Source organism: Cutaneotrichosporon oleaginosum (assembly GCF_008065305.1).
Source record: "Cutaneotrichosporon oleaginosum strain ATCC 20508 chromosome Unknown ATCC20508_contig01, whole genome shotgun sequence".
In the NCBI taxonomy this organism is placed as follows: Eukaryota; Fungi; Basidiomycota; class Tremellomycetes; order Trichosporonales; family Trichosporonaceae; genus Cutaneotrichosporon; species Cutaneotrichosporon oleaginosum.
In genome coordinates this window covers 337,204-355,264 of record NW_027072170.1, presented here as the reverse complement: position 1 = coordinate 355,264, position 18,061 = coordinate 337,204, and the positions used below count along the sequence as shown (strand labels likewise).

At 57.5% G+C, this 18,061-nt stretch overlaps 4 protein-coding genes across 4 annotated transcripts; 1 reads left to right on the top strand and 3 right to left on the bottom strand.

The window, feature by feature from the left end:
* Positions 1 to 14: 14 nt before the first annotated feature.
* On the bottom strand, positions 15 to 1,004 carry COLE_00153 (uncharacterized protein; the record flags this gene model as incomplete). The annotated part of the gene is made up of 2 exons (XM_018426448.2): positions 15 to 803; positions 846 to 1,004. 2 exons carry the CDS (start codon positions 1,002 to 1,004, stop codon positions 15 to 17), a joined length of 948 nt encoding a protein of 315 aa, XP_018281014.2.
* A 1,824-nt stretch (positions 1,005 to 2,828) lies between these two features.
* COLE_00152 (uncharacterized protein) lies at positions 2,829 to 6,006 on the bottom strand (the record flags this gene model as incomplete). Its single annotated transcript, XM_018421209.2, has 3 exons — positions 2,829 to 3,209; positions 3,244 to 5,526; positions 5,563 to 6,006. 3 exons carry the CDS (start codon positions 6,004 to 6,006, stop codon positions 2,829 to 2,831), a joined length of 3,108 nt encoding a protein of 1,035 aa, XP_018281016.1.
* A 241-nt stretch (positions 6,007 to 6,247) lies between these two features.
* On the top strand, positions 6,248 to 13,544 carry COLE_00151 (uncharacterized protein; the record flags this gene model as incomplete). Its single annotated transcript, XM_018422359.2, has 13 exons — positions 6,248 to 6,316; positions 6,355 to 7,411; positions 7,448 to 9,783; positions 9,819 to 10,496; positions 10,532 to 10,689; positions 10,722 to 11,035; positions 11,071 to 11,525; positions 11,561 to 11,789; positions 11,825 to 12,008; positions 12,042 to 12,148; positions 12,185 to 12,315; positions 12,350 to 12,562; positions 12,597 to 13,544. The coding sequence occupies 13 exons, from the start codon at positions 6,248 to 6,250 to the stop codon at positions 13,542 to 13,544; spliced, it is 6,879 nt and encodes a 2,292-aa protein (XP_018281017.1).
* A 690-nt stretch (positions 13,545 to 14,234) lies between these two features.
* Positions 14,235 to 16,905, bottom strand: COLE_00150 (uncharacterized protein; the record flags this gene model as incomplete). The annotated part of the gene is made up of 4 exons (XM_018420251.1): positions 14,235 to 16,297; positions 16,340 to 16,449; positions 16,506 to 16,612; positions 16,651 to 16,905. The coding sequence occupies 4 exons, from the start codon at positions 16,903 to 16,905 to the stop codon at positions 14,235 to 14,237; spliced, it is 2,535 nt and encodes an 844-aa protein (XP_018281018.1).
* Between the last annotated feature and the right edge of the window lie 1,156 nt (positions 16,906 to 18,061).

Sequence of the window (18,061 nt, the reverse complement as noted above, 5' to 3'; positions counted from 1 at the left end):
AGTATAGCTACAGCTCACTTCTTACGCGACGAGGGTGGTGGGCGACGCTTCTTGAACATCGAGCCGCCCGAAGTCGGCGGTGCTGGGATTTGGGTCGAACATTCGACGGCTGCTGGGTTTTCGACGGAAGCATCGAGGTTGGGCTTCCTGTCCTCCCCCGGCTCAGTTTTGATATCCATTACGGCGCCTGCATCGGAGTCGGCGTTGGCGCTAGGCTCAATTTTGACCCCCAGCCCATCGGCATCCGTCTTCACTTCCGCCTTCGTTTCCGCTGTTCCCCACCCCCCCTTACTGAATCCCGCCCCAATATTCGTCCCCTTGGCCTCCTCCTTGGCCCCCTCTCTGTCCTCAGCCGCAATCTCGCCCTTCACATCCCCCTCAGCCATTTTGCGCTCCTTGGTCTTAAGCTTCAGTCCGAGCAGCGCGCCCGTGTCGACGTCCTCGTCGTCGTAAACATCACGATGCGGTCGCTTGTGCTGAATCTTGAAACTTGCGAGCTCCTCCTCTTCGGTTTCCGGCCTTTTATCCTCTGGTGGTGGAGGAGGGGTTGGGGTGGAAACCACTTCCTCCCACTGGCCAACCTTCGTTCCACGACCCCGCACCATCTGCTCGATCTCGTACGCGCTAGGTCCTTCCTCGTCGGCAAGACCCATTTGTGCGGCTGTCGTGTAGTTAGCCCACTTGTCGCCGCTCGGCTTGTCTCTCCGAGGTTTTGAGGCTGATGGCATGGGGCGATCGAGCATCGGCCGCCCGCCGTAGGCGCCGCGCGCGCCGTCAACGGAGGAGTGTGCGCTTCTCGCGGCCTGTCGTTAGTGATCGGGAGAAGGAGGTTAGGCTGAACCTACCGCTTCGATGCGTTCAAATTGTCGCTTCTCGGCCTCCTTTTCCCGCTTGGCGCGCTCGCCTCCCTTGTATAGATTGCGAATGAATCGCTCGAGATTACCCTTGTGCTTCTCGCCGCCTTCATGCAGGCTACGCTGCGCGGCATCATCACGGATGAACATGTTGCAGTACTTGCACCAGTACTGCTTCTTCGAGACCCAATATCTGCTGTTAACTCCAGAAGCAGGGCGGTCAGCTAGACTTACTCTGTCATGTTGATTGCGATAAGTTGTGGAGAAGAGTGAGTGAAGTTGCGTCGAGCTCCGTTGGGCGGCAAATGACTGATCGGAGGGGGGGGGGGACCACATAGATGTGGAGGTTGGCCGCCACCGATACGACAGCCGGTCTGCTCGAGTTCACTCTTCATCTTGGTCTACTCCTTTTCGATGGTGAGCTGCAATGCGACTGAACTCACGCATAGCATGGAATCAAGCGCACCCGAATTTCAAAGGAAGCTGAAGAGGCGCGGCGCCTGAAGGAGGTTTCCAAGATCCAAGCGTACACTGCGCTGCAGGAGGACGTTCTGGCAATGGTATGCCGTCCTCCTCTCCCGCTCAGCTGACCCTAGAAACGGCGCAAAGAATACACTCTCGAGGCACTCGAGAAGACTAATAAGCTTCTCGACCTCAACCCCGAGTTCTACACCGTATGGAACTACCGGCGACACATTCTCATACGTGGCCTCTTTCCGTCCTCGTGCGCTATGAACCAGTGTAGTCTGACAGCAGATCGGATGAAGAGGTGGTCGGGCTTTTAGAGGCGGACCTGCGACTTACAATGGCCTACCTTCGTGTTCATCCTAAGGTTTACTGGATTTGGACGCACCGCAAGTGGTGCCTCGAGAACGTGCCCCGCGGCCCAGGTGACAGCGAAGGGTGGCGCAATGAGTTTTGGAAGAAGGAGATCGGGCTTGTCGAGAAGCTTCTTGACGCAGATGCGCGAAATTGTGAGTTTTGATTGTCCTTGAAGACAAGCGTTGAGCGGCTTGATGCTCCATGCGGGAGTGAGGAACCAAGGGCGTAGCGTCTTAGAGCGAAGCCCGTCTTCCCAGAAATGCCTTGCAGTGTGGCCCCAAGTCTTTGGCAGACAACATATACAGTGCGCTCGGGCTGTCGTGACTGTCTAAGGCTTTCATTGCCACATTTTTGGGCGTGGTTTGCATTGAGCACCATCAGCTTACCCCAGTCCATGCCTGGACTTACCGGCGATACATTAGCGAGTCGCTCCCTGTGTCTTTCAGTCCCAAGCGCACGCCTGCCGATGAGATCAAGTATACGACGAAGAAGATTGAGTCAAACTTTTCCAACTTCTCGGCTTGGCACTCGCGTACCAAGATCCTCCCAAAGATTTGGGAGGGGTTATCGGAACAAGAAGTTGCGACCGAGAAGGACAAGGGTGAGCGATATCGATCCGTGCACAAACCTGACACTAGAGTTTGAGCTCGTCACTCAGGCGCTGTGGACCGATCCAGGAGACCAGTCGGGATGGCTGTATCACCGATGGCTAGTCGGAACCAGTGAGCTGATTTGGCTCCGACAGATGCTTACTGGTAGACCCATCAGCTGAGCTGCTCATGCGCGAGCTCGACTCGATTAAGGAGCTGCATGAGGCTGAGCCTGACTCCAAATGTAAGATACTAGATCTGGGGCGGCCAGCTGACTGAGAGGGTGCATGAACGCTCTCGCGCACTACCATCTTCTCTCGGCTCGTCTGCCGTCCACACAGGCCGATGAGGCCGCACAGCACCGTTCAGCGGCTAAGACCATCCTGGAGCGCCTCGAAGTCATTGATGAGGATAGGAGGGAGCGCTATCGAGAGCTTGGTGAGTTATGTTTTTCATGCCTCCCGCGACTCCAATAGTGCTGACAGAAGCAAGCCAATACTGAAACAAATTCATAATGCCATAATCGTATGCACAAGCTACACACTCCACACTCTAGAGACGTCTAGACGTCCTGGGGCACCTCCTTCTGGAACAGGCCACGGCTGAACGCGCCCGCAACAACCGCAAATGGATCGTCGGCATCGTGCACCTCGCCAAGGAACAGGTCGTGACGGTCTGCCAGGCGTGCTTGGTTATTGCGCAGCTCGCGGACCATGGCATGCTGTTGCGCACAAAGGATACACTCAGGTTCAGAGTCGCTCAGGCATCGCTGGTGGTAGCTGTGCTTGCACATGAAATGCACGGCGGGAAGGTCCAGCTGGCCTCCGCACGCGGCACACTGCGTCACCTGGAACACCTCTGGCTGGCGAGTGTTGGTAAGATCGGCGATCTCCTTCTCCTTGGCCGCTGTCTCCGACCGGTAGCTTTCGACAAGCGCCTTATCCTGCTGTCAGCGCAATCTTGAATTCATGACTCACCGCATCAATCTCCTGCCGTGTCTCCTCAACTTTGGCGCGCAGCCAGTCCTTGACTGTGCCGACCGACGCCACACCGTTGCGCGAGAGCAGCTGCACAACTGCCAATGGTGGAATGATTCGCTCGGAATCAATCGTCTCGAGGATACGTGGTAAGCTCGCCTTGTGTCTGCTGAGCACAGCACCCGAGCTGGTGATGTATCGAAGTACCATGGGGTACAAGCTTGGGTTACCAGGTCCATACATGTCGAGGTAACGCATGACCTCGTCTGCGGCGTTGACACCGTCCTTCTCACTCGCGCGGCCTTCGGCAATGGCCGTATCCCGCTCCATCCAATAACGCAGAACGTCCTCGTACATCCCGAGGCTCTCCCAGAGACCGACGAGACCGTCAGTGAATTCCGCCATTGAGCACAGCACAAGTGCGTGCATCGGGTCATAAGGAATGCTGGGCGCCGCCAGCAATCCCAAAACCTTGCCCCGTGCGGCAGTGACCATGTCGCCTTCGCCTTGCGTAGAATCGAGGTACAGTTCGAGGAGTGTGTTCCAAACGGCGCGCTGGTCCGCCTCACCCACTGGCAGCTCTACCGTGTCCTCGATCCCGCGCTGCTGCGCGACGCGCCCCGGCGTCACGGCGGGCTCTACCCGCTGGCCCCACAGAGCGTACGCGACGTCCTCGAGGAAGTGAACGAAGAGGTCACGATGGTCAACAAAATGCGCAAAGAAGAGTCGCGGAGATGGCGGCGTATATGCGGGCGCATCTTCCTCCTCCTTCGCTGCGGCGTCGGCAGGCGTGGCAGCGCCATTTGTGCCATTTGCTGACACGCCCTGCGCCTCCCCCCAAAGCCTGTTTACTCCAAGTGCGGGGATGGTGGGCAGATACGAGGTCAAACTTGTACCGTTGGCCCGCGCGTCCTCAAGACTCTGATGAATGTCCGCGTGCGCCTTCTTCCGGCCCAACGTTCCCGAGCAAAGGTCAATGAGGAGCTCAGTTGTCGCTTGAGGTTCGTGTTGTAGAAGAGCTCGACCATAGCGGATGAGATTCTCCTCGCATGCTCGAGGCCCAAGCGAGCGCAGATACTTGAGAGCGTCCTTGAACTCCTCGGCGTCTTCAATTTGAATGCGGAGGTACTCCTCGTGTCGCCCATACTTGCGCGCGAGGTACGTCGCGTGCTCAAAGAAGCCCGCCTGCCGGCAGACACGGATAGCCGTTTCGAGGTCGAAGGGAAGTGTGTCAACGTCACGTGCCGCCTCGGCTTTGATGAACTGGTCAAGGCTCGCACGGTTTCCACTCTTGGTGTAGCAGTTGAGCAAGAGCGTCGTGTGGTCTGGATTCGCAAGACCACGCGAGTGTAGTTCCTGAAGATACGTGGTGAGGTTGTTCATGCGCTGGGCATCAAGGAATTTGCGAATGACGTAGGAAGGCTGAATGAAGCCAAGCGTCTTGACAAATTGACTCATCGCGCCGTCAAAGTCACCTTTGCCGTACAAGTAGTCGCCATAGAGACGGTGAATCTCAGCAATACCCGCGTCGTTGACGCCCTGCGTCTGCGCGAGGCTAAGTGCCAGCACGTACAGGTTTCGTCGGTAGAGGACATCCAGCTTGGCGCTCGTGGAGTGCTCCTCCAGGCGCGCAACTTCGCCGTTACCCTCAAGCACGTAGATATTCCCCCACTGTGCAAACAGCGCGCGGATGCCGTTTCGGAACACGCCTGTGTACGCGACAAGTTTGTTTTCGAGATCAAAGATAGTTATTTTGGCCACATCGTCGCCCTTTATCCTCCTACCGGCGTGCATCGGCGGGCTAATGATGATCAAGTTGTGCTTGACGACGGCCATCGACGATTTGGGGCCCTCAAACGCGTAACATGCGCCCCGGCCCTCGGGCGAGTAGCGGTAGATGGCGTCGTCACGGGCAACCACGAGCTCCTGCCGTTCAGCGTCCATTTCCGCGCATCCAAGACCGGCACCCGACTCGTCGAGAACGCGCGCCTCGCCGCCGCGCGTGGACACAGGTGCACACAGCACACGGTTTGTTGTAGTAATGAACAGTGCGGTCGCCGTCACGCCACCCTTCTCGAGCCGGCCCTCACGGAATCCGAGTCCGGTGACGGCTTCCGGTGCGCGCTCGTGGGCCTCCACGACGGTGCGCGCCTTGGGCAGCGTCGTCAATGCTGTCGGTGACGTCGTAAGACTCTGTAGCATGTGGCGGTATAGCAGGACGGTGCCATCGCCAAGGCCGATAGCGAGGTGTGAAAGGTTGGTGGTGAGCGCAACCGCCGATACCTGAGATCAGCACAGACAGGCAACGATGCGGCTTACAGGGTGTGGTCGCCCGGCGACCTGCTGGATCTTGATGTTACGCATCAGGAGCGGGTCACCGCGACGCCGCTTCTCGTCTCGCGTCAGGTCCCACACCTTCAGAACAGGTTGGCGGCTGCCTTCATCTTCTCCCACAGCGAGTAAGAGTCCTCCAGCTTCTACCAGGGCCGTAGCTCGCCCGTTGCCTTCCCACGCCGGAAAGGCGCGCTCGGGCACAAAATGTCGGTCGAAGATGGTGATTGTGTTGCCTGAAGATACGATGAGTGACGGATTTAGAGGCGAGTCCGGCGAAGTCGGCGTCGCAACCACGGGAGGGGAGAGCTCCTGGATCGCTCGAGGAGCCGAGGCGAGATCGCTCGCATCCTTGACGCTGTCAAGATCAAAGAATGTAAACTGTCGCCATTGAGGAGCGGAGGTGTCTGGGGCACGTGATGGCCCGGCCATGCTGAGTATCGACGATGTCGCTGATGATCACAACGCCAGACTCGGGTGTTGTGCATCCCAACGTCACCGTGCATTTTGGAGGGGGGCCAAATACAGTATGCGTGGTGAGTGGAGGTGGAGGTGATCGGACTCGTGCACCGCTGTGAACGCGTTCCTCGCACTCGGCGCTCTCTCTGCCATGTCCCATTTTGCTCTCCAATTCTCTCAAAGCGCACAGGAGAACACGGTTTAGCCTGGCTTGATGGATCAGCCAAACGCCGATGCCCGTCGCTCTCTGGGTGTGCGTCCCGGTGCGCGGCCACGACCCAAGGTGAGTTAAACCTCTCTTCCCCTCGATGTTAACGACAGATCCAAATCACCAATGACTCCCCTCTGCCCGAGGCTGATCGCGATAGCAAGCAATCTTCTCCCCGCTCGCCCCGCTCTCCGCGCTCCCCGATTCTCTCCCTTATAGTTCCATCTGGTCCTAAACGAGACGTGAGCCCCGGGAGCAGCAGTACTCCATCGGGCTCTGGTGAAGGGTTTCGTCGTCTCCGAAGACCGACGATCTCGCGCAAGAACCAAACCGCCGGGGTCACATCCAATCGCGGGCAATATGAGACTCAGAAGCTCCTCTCTCACCTTCTTGACCGCCTCGAGGCACGACCACGACCACCAGACCTTCTTGATCGTGCTGCCCTCGCTGCCTGCAAGGCGAATGGTGTCGCGCGCGCGAAGACGAAGCACCGGGCGTTCGCACTCGGCGAAGCCGTTGCAGCGGCAGCCATAGGTCATAAGTTGACTTCGAGCGCAGATAACCTCCCCCGCGAGGACGAAGAAGAGGACCTCTATCTCCTTGACGAGGGCGAGTGGAATATCGACGCGACCTACGACATGGTTGAGCAAATGCGTAACTTGCTTGTCCTCGCCGAGAAGCAGCACTTTGATGTGTTTGGCGCTTGCCAGGTCTCCGCAGCTGAAGCAGCACGAGCTGCCGCTGCAAAGGATCGGAGACGCGGCTCCCGTTTTGCATCCTCGCCTCTTGCTAAGACAGCGGAAGACCCCTTTGCGTTTGATCCTGCCGTGACTGTCTCCGGGCCGGACTTACTACGTCGCATGGCAGAGGCAGTCCGCACCCTCCTCACGGTCGACTGCCTCTACAAAACCACCAAGTTCAGACTTATGCAACCGCCCTACGCTTTACCGGCGGTCTGCATGGACATCGCTGCCGTGCTTTATCACAAGGGCGATCTTAAGGTGCAGCTCGAAATGGTGGAGGCTGTGGTGGATGGCCTTTACAGCATGGGCGACGTCTTGCGCGAGAAGGTTTTCGAATGGCTGGAGGGGAGGTTGGCCGAAATGCTCCATAAGCTTGCAAGAGAACGCGGTGCCGACGACCAAGAGAGGCGAAACATGGAATGGAATGGTGGGTGGACTCGCGCCTCATCCGACTAAATGTCAGACCCGTTCGCGGATTCCCCGTCCCCAACAGTGCCCACTTTCGCGTTCTCTGTTCATCCCGCCGACGATACGGATCCGCACGACACCGGCACAGTGGAGCACAAACCCGGATGGGTGCGGTTCTCGCCCACAAGCGCGAGCCCACTTCCGAGTGCCGCTAGAGACAAGCTTCACGGGATCCTCTCCACGCATACCGCGAGCGGTAACATCTCCTTGGCTGCAATGCGAATTGCCGCCATTGTACCCCACATTCTCGTGGCCATCACCTCCACTGTCGACCTGAGGTCATTGAACCTCGTGTCCATCTACCGTGTTCACCGCTTGCTGTCCCTTATCCTCTCTGCCAAACCGGACGCAGCGCTTGACCTCATTGAAATCATCGCGCATGGCCCATCTCAAACCCGCTCTCGAGGTCTTGATTTTCTCGCTACCTTCTATCCAGAAAGCGTTGGGCACAACGTGATCGCTCGTCGACCCGCTCTGGCAACGCACCAAGCCCACATGGCTAAGTGGGAGTCTGGGCAGGAACGCGTTCTCGGCGAAGACGATGCGGAAGGTCACGCTTACATCCCATGGCGTGCACGGGAGGACGAGGGGATCAAATGCACTGGCTGCTACCAGTTGTGCATTGGCTTCTGCGTGAGGTGTACTCTGTGCCAAGGCATCAAGCACGCAAGCTGTCTCCAACTGTACCAGGAGGAGACTTACCAATACAATGTCCTCGTTCAAGGCCCAGGGGAAACGCAACCATCGAGGACTGAGGTCGTACATGTCCAGTTCTCTAAATGCATTCCCCGCCTTGACGAGAAGGTGCTCGGCGGCGGTGCCACAAAGGGTACCACCGACTCAACAACACGTCGAGTGGGCCAACATGATCTCCACCTCGTGAACTTGTTCCGTATCACCCTCTGCGCTGAGTGCCACGAGCCGCTATGGGGCGCAACGGCCCAAGGCTATGCCTGCATGGGTGTTTGCCAGCGATTTTTTCACGTCTCCTGTGCCGAAGAGATGGCCAAGGGGCACGCCCGGGTCTGTCGACCAGGGTTTGAGATTTACGCCAACCCCAACAACCCACCTACAGCTCGCGATCCCTTCTCAGCAAGTGCCGTAGATGTGCGGGAGTCGTTTCAGCGAGCAGCCGATCGCCTCTACCGCGACCCCGACAGGCTGGGAGGCGCAAGCTACGACGAGATTTCCTTACTCTACGCGAGCACCTGGACGCAGCTGGAGATTCTCAACAATGGCATTGCCTCGGGCTCCCTCAGAGTTCACCATGAGGGAAACTCGGCCGAGCAGATTACCAGCCTAGCAGCGGTCCTGTCCAAGTACAAGGCAATTCTTGACAAAGGCAATCTTCCAATGTCGTCTGCGGTCGAAGAGTATGGGCGGATCTCAGGCGAAACCTCCCTCAACTGCGACCTGCTTTGGAGACTTGGGTATCTTCGATTCTGCGCAGCTCTTCTGCGCGCTCCTACGGATTCATTGCATGCGCCTTCGTTGCTGAATCCTACTGGTCTTCTGACCGTCGCGGATAGTCACTCCTCCCAAGTCGACCCGCCCAGTGTCGCGTACGAGGCGGTTCAAATGCACTCAATCCGTCAAACGCTCAAGGCTGATCTTAATGTCCACTCGGACTTGGCTGCTTCAATTCTCATTGATCAGCTGCGGCTGCTAGGCCTCTGCAGCATCGCCAACACGCAACGCATTACACCACCCATCATTCATAGCAACTCACTGACGATCAACTTCCCTCTCCCTCAGTTGATGGACGCCTCACCGTCCGTTGAGCTGCTCGTGCTGGTTATTGAGCAGCTACTGGACGACATTGATATCACGGCCAACGAACAGGGATTATCACTCCTCGTCAACCGCGCGTGGCCTAGCAGCATGTGCGCGCTCTATGCCATGGAAAGGCTCGGAGGCGCTGTCATGTCGTGGATCATGGCTGAGGACGACGTGTTGCATCATGTTGTGAAGAATTATGCCTCGAAACGAAGGCGCCCGCCCGGTGTACGCACCTCTACAAAGGGCGAAGCGTCGGTGAATGGGTATAGGGACGATCGTGATGAGATTCGCGCGCGATACGCACGCCCCTGGCTGAAAGCCCTGCACGACCTGGACCCAGGCCTTTACGGCGAGCTTGCATACGACCGCAGCAAGATAATCGATGACCGGTGGGGAGTTATCGATCTGAAGAAAGGCGACGCAGCCGCATCGCAAGTGGCAGGAATGGCTCTTGATCGGATCACAGCCCTCGCAGACGCAAATGCAACATTCGACATCACTCTCGACCTTCTTACGGCCTGGTTAGAAGACATCAGGGGTTTGGCACATGAGGTGAGCCGTTCGCCCTCTCATAATCTGACGTCCAGGATGCTGCGTTCAAGGCCCTGCCTCGGCTTCTCCGCCACAGCCACGATCTCAACGGTAGCTCAACAGATCTGTGGACGTTGGCCAACGAGACCTCCCGTGATGACGTCCAGGGGTTACAGCGCGTCTGCCGCTGGCTCCGTGTACTGGCCTGTTCTGGCGTCGAGGTGCCGTGGGAGTCCCTCACTGCACTGATGGACCTCGACAGCCTCGCCCAGATTGGTGAGGAGTCGCGATCTGACCTGGTCCTAGCAGCAGGAGTCAATTCAGCCCCCATTGCGCACGACGCACACGCGGAGCTCCTCTCTCGCCTTTTCGCCAATGTCGTGGAGTCCCTCCACAAACAACAACGCGATGACATCGGGGATGAAATCCAGGCCCCGAGTGACATTGAGCTCGACATGCTGCGTACAGGAATGGTCGCTATCTTACGCGCGTACGAGGTCAAAGTCTCGGACATTGAGACCAGCGCGTTGCACAACGAAAGCACGGCCAAGCAGCTTATGATCAATAGCAAGAAGAAGAACATACCCCTCAGAACGAGACCGATCCCACTAGACGCCGACGCCGTGCTTGCTGCCGCCAGGCTCCTAGGTCATCGGCAGTACCCCGCTGAGCCAATGTTGGATTTCATATGGCTCCTCATCAAGGCACCAGCTGCAGACAATCCTGTCGGATTCGTAAGGTGCACTATGGACAGTCGCTCATGCCTCAGCTTCATCACATCTGCTCAGAACTATACGAGTTCCTGTGGCCGCTGTATGACCGGCCTGTACACCGCGCAAGCCGCGCTCGGCTCTTAACGAAACTACTGACCATCAACTCTAAGCCCCTTGAGACCCTTGCAGGCGAGCGTGCTGGCGGGCGGGATTTGTACGATACATGCCCTGTCAAGCTAACGTCAGTGACGATATTACAAGGGAGCGGCTGTACACCTTCGTGCTGGAGCTAGCCGATGAGCGAGTCACGCAGGACGTAGATGTGCCGAACTGGAGACGCTCAGCAGTAGGCCTTGTCTTGAAACTGTTTAGCACAGCCATTCCGTCAACGGACTCAAGCCCGCAGAACCTCGTCATGTGGAGAGGCCTCATGCCTGCCCACCTCGAGGCCCTTACTCTCTCATTTGAGAATTACTTGCTGTTTGGCAGTACCGACGAGCAGCGCCTAGCGTTGCTGTCCAAGCTCTTGCATCTGCAAACCCTCAAGCCCTCCTGGCCATGTAAGTCTCAACAGCATCGCTTTCTGACCACGCAGTTCTCGGATGGAAGGCCATCGAGAATATTGTCACTGAACAGGTCCAGACCATTGAGGCTCTTCACGAGGCAGACACAGTCCATGCTCTCACGGCCGTTGCGGACGCGTTGACCATACGCGCAGCCGCGCTGTCGCTGGGTTTGAACATGTTGGCGGCTGGCGTGCCCTGCGAGTGGACGGTGCTACAACGCTTCCAGCAGTTCGCCGCTGCAGCATGTGATCTCCCGTGGCCCTCGCCCTGCGACGCCATAACCCTGATCCTACTTCCAGCGCTCAAGAACATCCTAGACTCCTCACGTCGTATCTCGGCCACACAAGATGCGGATGAGAAGAAGACGGTTCTCGTCGGTTCACTTTTCGTGCCGGTTGTTATCAAGTTCGCCACAGTTCTTCATGATTGGGATTTCGTGGTACAACGCCATATCCTCGACATTCTCCTTGTTGTGTTTTTCAAGGTACGCCTGATACAAGTCGCCATGTTTGACTCCAGCACAATGTTAGATCTGTGCAGCTGCACACAGAAGACGCGTTGAGGGCCACATCTTACTATGCCTCGACAGCCACCAATGCGCAGAACGGTATTCTAGCAATCCAGGTGCTGCGCACAGCGCAGGAGCGCATGGATCGTAACAAATTCTCACACGTCGTGCCGCAACTCTTCATAAATGTCGCGTGGACTGTCATCCGGCCAGGGGGTGATACAGAGCTGGTCGATTCAGGCAAGTCCCTCATTGCTCTGTCGCTGACGGGGCAGGCCTGTCCTTTATGCAAGAGGCAATGTCAGAGTTTGGATCCGCTGGTCTCCTGCTGCATGTCCTCCGGATGCAGTCGGATCAAGGGCGTGATCGTCCAACGTACCTAGGGGAAGCTATCCAAATGGCGGGCCGTGAGTCGGAGGACACAATGCAAGAATGGCTCAACCAGCTCTTCCGCTACCTGTGAGTAATTGGTGTCGGCACGGCTGACAGCAGTCCGGACGTGTTGCGAGAGCCTCGCAAGATCATTACTCAGACGGCACTCCCCCTCGCGAATCTCATAAAGTCCTTGAAATGCAAGCTCTCGGAGGAGAGCATTCTGGGTGAGCGTCTTCCATTGATTGCTGGCTGACTGTCAGAGTTTGGCGCTTTCATATCGCGGCTGGGCAAGCTTGCGGGCGAATGGGACTCGCCTCGGGACTTTGACCCCAATCCCGTGATTCAAACGTGCGCACATGTCCTCAAACTGGCTCCAGGATCCTCAGCAGCCGTAAATGTTTGATGTGTGCGGTAACTGACATGAGACCCTCCTGCATCAAATCGCTACCTTCGTCCAGGTTGCTGTGACACGGTATACAGTATGGCTCTCTACGCTGTTCGAACTCGTGCCCGTCACAGTCGAGGTTGTGAAACAACATCACCCAGAGAACACGGTGGCCGCAGTCATCTTTGACACTGCGCTTGCCGGCGTCCGCGGGCAGACTTTGTCGGCCCCAACCCTAACTTCTTTACTCCAGGTGAGGATCACCCGCCTCTTCGCCCTAACCACAGTTCCTGGCCCACGATGAGAACGACTCCTCCACACTCACTCAAGAGCGCGAGAAGGTCATGGTCGAGGCGTCGTATGGGTGCGGTCTCCTCCTCCTGCGCGAGCACCCTTCATTCGCGGTGATGCGCGACCCCGAGTTAACGATGAAGCTCCTCGACGCCGCAGCCACCGTGATCGTGCGCGCCGAGGTCTTGGCGCCAGGGAACACCGGCTTCGTGCTGAGCAGCGCCCCCAAGAGTTCGGGAATTACGCAGGTGCACGTCTTCGGCCATATCCTCTATGCCTCCCTCGCGGTTAACCTGGGCAGCGCGCGGGCCGACCTCATCTCTCTTTATCCCGTGTTGGCGCGGGCTACTGCACGCACAATGTACGGCTGGTCGGACTTGCTCAGTGTTCTTGACCCTACTGGCGAGGGCTCACAATTCGGCGAGAACGTGTTTATCGTCATGCGCCTCGCAACGCTGGCCATTAATGACCCTAACCCCACGTCTGAGAGCCCCGCGACATCCGAGGCCCTCGCCGCCTTCTGGCGCCGCCTTTGGCCTGAGTGGGACCGCCTGCTCGGCTCCTCGCTTGCACCCTCCTGCGCCAACGACATGCTGCGCGCCTTCACCATTCCCCTCCTGCTGGACATCGTGCTGTTCGTCGCTTCCGCTGCCCCCTTGCTGCTGGTAGATGCGGCGGCGATTGTCGGCCGCGGCCTGAACGCCATTGAGGACTGGGACGCGTCCCAGGACATCAAGAGCTCTAAGCACAAGCTGGCGCGTGCAGTGGCTGCGCTGGAGAGCGTTTTGCGTTCGAGCGACGAGACACCGTTGAACCGTGCGGCCGCCGTCGAGGATGTCCGCAAGGCGATGGTCAATGGCGAGAAGATGCGGACTGCGGTGCTGGGCCGAGAGCCGCGTGAGCGTGAGCGTGAACGCGCGCCCACGCGCATGGGCTTCCGATAGTAGATAGAGTTTGTTGTAACTTGTATCTGCTGCGATGGGTGTTGTGGGGGTGTGAAATGTGAAAGTTACGGCGGGAGCTGGGAAAGTGACCGTTCTACAAAAGACAGCCGCGCGCTTGCCAGGAGTTGCTGTCCATTGCATATACAGTAGCTGTCCCAAGTCAAAGGAAACACGTGTAAACATATGAGACGTAAGACGCCTTGCAGAATTGCAGGAATTTTAATCGCAATGCGCCGCGTTCCCCTGGTCGATCACGAAGCTTGGTGATGTGCGGGGCCGTGCCTTGCACGTGTCTGAAGCATGCAATGAGGGCAGGGCAGCGTGTCACGCCGCGTGCCGCCACGGTGTGTTTGTGACGTCGACGTCGCGCTCCAAGGTTAACGCTGAAGATGCCCGGGGCCCTTGGCAGGGGGTTGCAAAGCAACGGCTCCGGCCAAAAGCTACCTTCAGTGGCACACCGGTGCAACCTTGTTCTGTTCAGTTCACAACGCGTCTACACTTGTTCTATTCAGAACTCATCGGTAAACAAAAACCCAAAGTAGACTACAGTGTGTTGCATCTCTCATCACTCGACTGCCGCTGCAGCCGGTATTATGAACTACGTGTGTGACTGCTGGTCGGTCGTAAAATATCTAGGGGTGGTGTAACGGTCGTGTATAGATGGGTATCAGCAAGCGGAGAAGGTGAGCATTACACGCCACCGTCCCAGTCCTCGTCAGGAGGCGAGCGGTCAACGTCGAGCTTGCCCTTCTCGTCGATGTGTGCAAACTGTGTGGACGCCTCAACGCCAGCAGCGTTGATCCGGTTGGCCTCGTAATTGCCGATGCCGAGCGGGTCATTGGCGATCCAGATGACAGGCTGCTTCTTGTACATGGCGGGGTGGTCAAACTCGTGGCGGACGTCAATGCGGTCCTGGCCAGTGAGACCAGCGGCGTCGTCCATAATGGGAGGAGTCTTCTCGCCCGGCGACTTCTCGCTGACGACGTTCTCGGTGGGGTTGAGGTGCGTCTGGCTCGACGAGTAAAGATGAGTCCAGCCGTACATGATAACGTCCTTCTTGAAGGCGACGTGGTCAAGGTAGGCCTGGTGGACGGCAGTGATGAGACCGCAAACAGCGATGACTGCACCGCCAATGTAGCCAACGGTGTTGTTCATGAGGAAGAACAGAGCCGCCAGGCAGACAATCTGGAAGTACATGGCAACGAAGACCGTGCGGAGCATCTTGCGGTAGTAGAGGCCGCCGGTCTCGAGCTCCTCGGGCTGGTCAGAAGTCCAGAGAAGCTGGTACTTGTAGGCCGAGTAGAAGAGCACCATGCCGATGAAACCGATAATAGTCACAAGAGGTTGGATTGTCGAGTAGATGATCGTGACGGCGACGATGAGACAAATGTTGGGCATGGTAGTCGACCACATGAAGGAGTCCATCTTGAACTTCTGCGCGAATGCCTTACGAGGAGTGCCGCCGGCGAGGAAGCCGCGCAGCTGATACATGACGAAGGGGACCACACGAGCCAGAGTCTTGGCGGCGGCACTCCAAGTCGCGGTAAGAATGAACACGAGGAAGAAGATGTTGGCGCCGGGGAGCTTCTCGGCAAGGAGGGTAGGGATCGAGTCAAGAGTGCCGCTAATGTTCGAAAGAGCGCCAACGAGACCGGAAGCGAGGGTAACAATGAAGAAACCGTGCACGATCCAGAAGAGCCAGTAACGGCTGAAGAGCTTGAGCTCCACCTCCGACTTGCGCGTCTCTCCCTGCAGCTTGATCCAAGCGCGGAGAACCATGGGCAGAAGCATGAACAGGACTGCGAGGGCCACAGTGGGGAGAACAGCCTTGATGATACCGAGCGGAGCCGCGGGAATCTTGAGGATCCACGCGAAGGGCCTCGTGCCGTTCACCTCCCAAGTAGTGAGGGTGTCGATGTTGGAAACAAAACCGACAAAGGCCATGGGGATGGTCCAGAAGATAATGAGGGTGATGGTGAGGCCAAACGAGACGGCGGTCCGAGCCTTGCGCTGGTAGGGGTTAATGCTGAGGTTGCTCCAGATCACGTCTTCAGGAACGACCTCGATGCTAGTCTTGACCATCATGAAGCGCTTGGGGTCCGTCTTCTTGAAAAGGCGGGCAAAGTTGTGGGCCTCATCCTGGGTGGCAAAGCGGGCAAAGGCGACGTTGCCAAGCTCGTAATCCTCCTCGTTGGCGCGGAGCTTGACGAGCTCGGCGTTCTTCTCGCGGATGTAAGCAGGGGAGGTCTCGAGGTCCATCTTCTTGCCGAAGAGACCAAGGAAGCCCTGCTTCCACTTGGGCTGCTTCTTGGGGAGAACATACTGGTCGAGGGGGTTGCCGCTCTCCTGGTTCCAGGTGCCCTTGGCCTCGGGGGTCTTGCCCTTGCGCTGGTTCTTCAGCGCCAGCTTGAGGAGCTTGCCGATACCACCCTCGAGACGGTTGCACTCCTTGTCGCGGTCCTCCCAGACCTTCTCAACATCCTTAACCTTGCGAGCGAGCCAGACGTCGGTGACGCCGCCGGGAGCACGGTGGGTCTCAGCAGAGACGCCGCTGGGACGAGGAAGGCCGGCCGAGGTCTGAGTGGCGACAGTGCTAGCGAGCTCCTTAATTCCACCCTCCGAGAACATGTCGGTGGGAACATTGGTGATCATGACAGTGCGCGACTTGCGGCTAGTCGAGTCTGACTTGAGCCAGCGGGTACGGATGTCAACCAGGTGACGGAACTCGCGCCAGAGAAGGTAGTTGGTCACCACTGTTGTTAGAATAGGCCACATAGTGTAAAACCGTCACTCACGAATGAAGATCGCAGTGACAATCATGTGAGGAATGCGACGGAGCGACTCGGCCACATTTCCAAAGGTAAGCTGGTTGACGCCACCGAGGTTGTTGTTGGGTCCAACAACACTAAGTGTCAGCGAAGGAAGGACAGAGACTAGCAAAGAGTAGAAAAGGCAACTTACGCAGGAGCGACGAGTGCAGCGAGCGACAGGAAGGAGAAGAAAGCAAGGAGACAAACGCCAAAGATCTTGAGGTAACGAACGGTGAAGTAGGCATCTGGGCCGTTGATCTAGATGTTTAGTTGGGACCATCACCTTTTAAGCTCACCTGGAGAATGTGTTCGTCTCTAACTTGGAAAATGGTTCTCCACCACCCTACTGGACTGTCGGGGAGCTTTTGCGGGCGCTTGTCTGGAGCGCCGAGCTCAATGCGCGGCTGGAAGACGCGAATGAGGGTCTTGCGGGCGTGGAAAATGCCCCAAAAGACGAGGCAGACGCCGATGGTGACGGCACCGATGACCAGACCCGAGGTGAACTGCGAGGTGGTCGCCGAGTTTGCCTTGGAGGCGTCGGTCGTCGACATGTTGTCGTGGTTGCCGGTGGGGAGCGTGGCCTACCGGCAAAGGAGAAAGGAGGGGATAAGCACGGAGGTACAGATGTACACAGCGAGAGGAAGGGAGGGCGGGCGATCAAGAAAACTGTCAAAGTGTCAGTGCTTTTAATACAGGGCGGGCGTTATGGGCGTCAGATGATCAGAGGCTCGAGCCAAGACCAACAAGGCAGCTCGGCGCTCGGCAGGATGCAGGAGAGATCGCGGGGTCGAGGGAGAGGGGCGACAAAAGAGAGAGGAGGGCATGGAGGGCATGGAGGGGTAGGAGAGGAGGGGGCGCGAGGTCAAAGTGGTGGTTCAAGATGATTGGGTGTATGGGCGTGACGGTATGATCGACCCCTCTGGAAATCTAAAGGTAGGGAGAGGGAGAGACTCACTGGGTGTTGGTGGTGGATGATGGAAAAGAGACTGCGGCTGCAGAGGGAGACGACGTGAACGAGGCGAGTGATGATGAGGAAGAAAGAGGAGATGGGATGGGAAGCAAGTTGGTGGGATTGATGAGGGATGTGCGGGGCGGCGCAGTGCGGGCTATGAGCTGGCTGGTGAAAGGAAGGCGGATGGGGGGGGGGGGAGGGGTGGGATGTAACGCTCTCGAGACGGAGTCTTGGCTGGGTGGGATTTGTTTTCGTTTAGCAGAGCGGATGATCAGAGGCCAGACGAGCTGCGGTTGCGCTACTTTTGGCTTGATACGATCATCCAACGGGCACTCGTACATGGTACAACTGGGCAATGCTGCGCGCACTACAGTAGAGCTCTGATTGATTGTTGGTCCAAATACAAGATCAAGGTCCAGAGGTTAATCTCAGGGTCATGGGATAAGGTAGTAGGACGCGTGACGACATGCGCTCCTCTTCCGCGTTGTGAGCTCTGCAGGTGATGCAACGAGGCGCCTAGGCGCGAGGAACTGAGTATGACGCTCAGACAGGTACGCAGCCAGGTACTCGTTCCAGGGTCGTTTGGGACCTAATCCGGGAATACAAATCGTCATATCCTCTGGAGCAGAGGCTTTGAGGAGAGTGGCGATATCTGATTTGCTTTAATCCACAAGCTCTGTCCAGGGCACACAGGGCAGATCGGGAGTAGCGGCCGCAACCCTTTCAGTAATTTAAGGACCCCACCTGCTGGATGC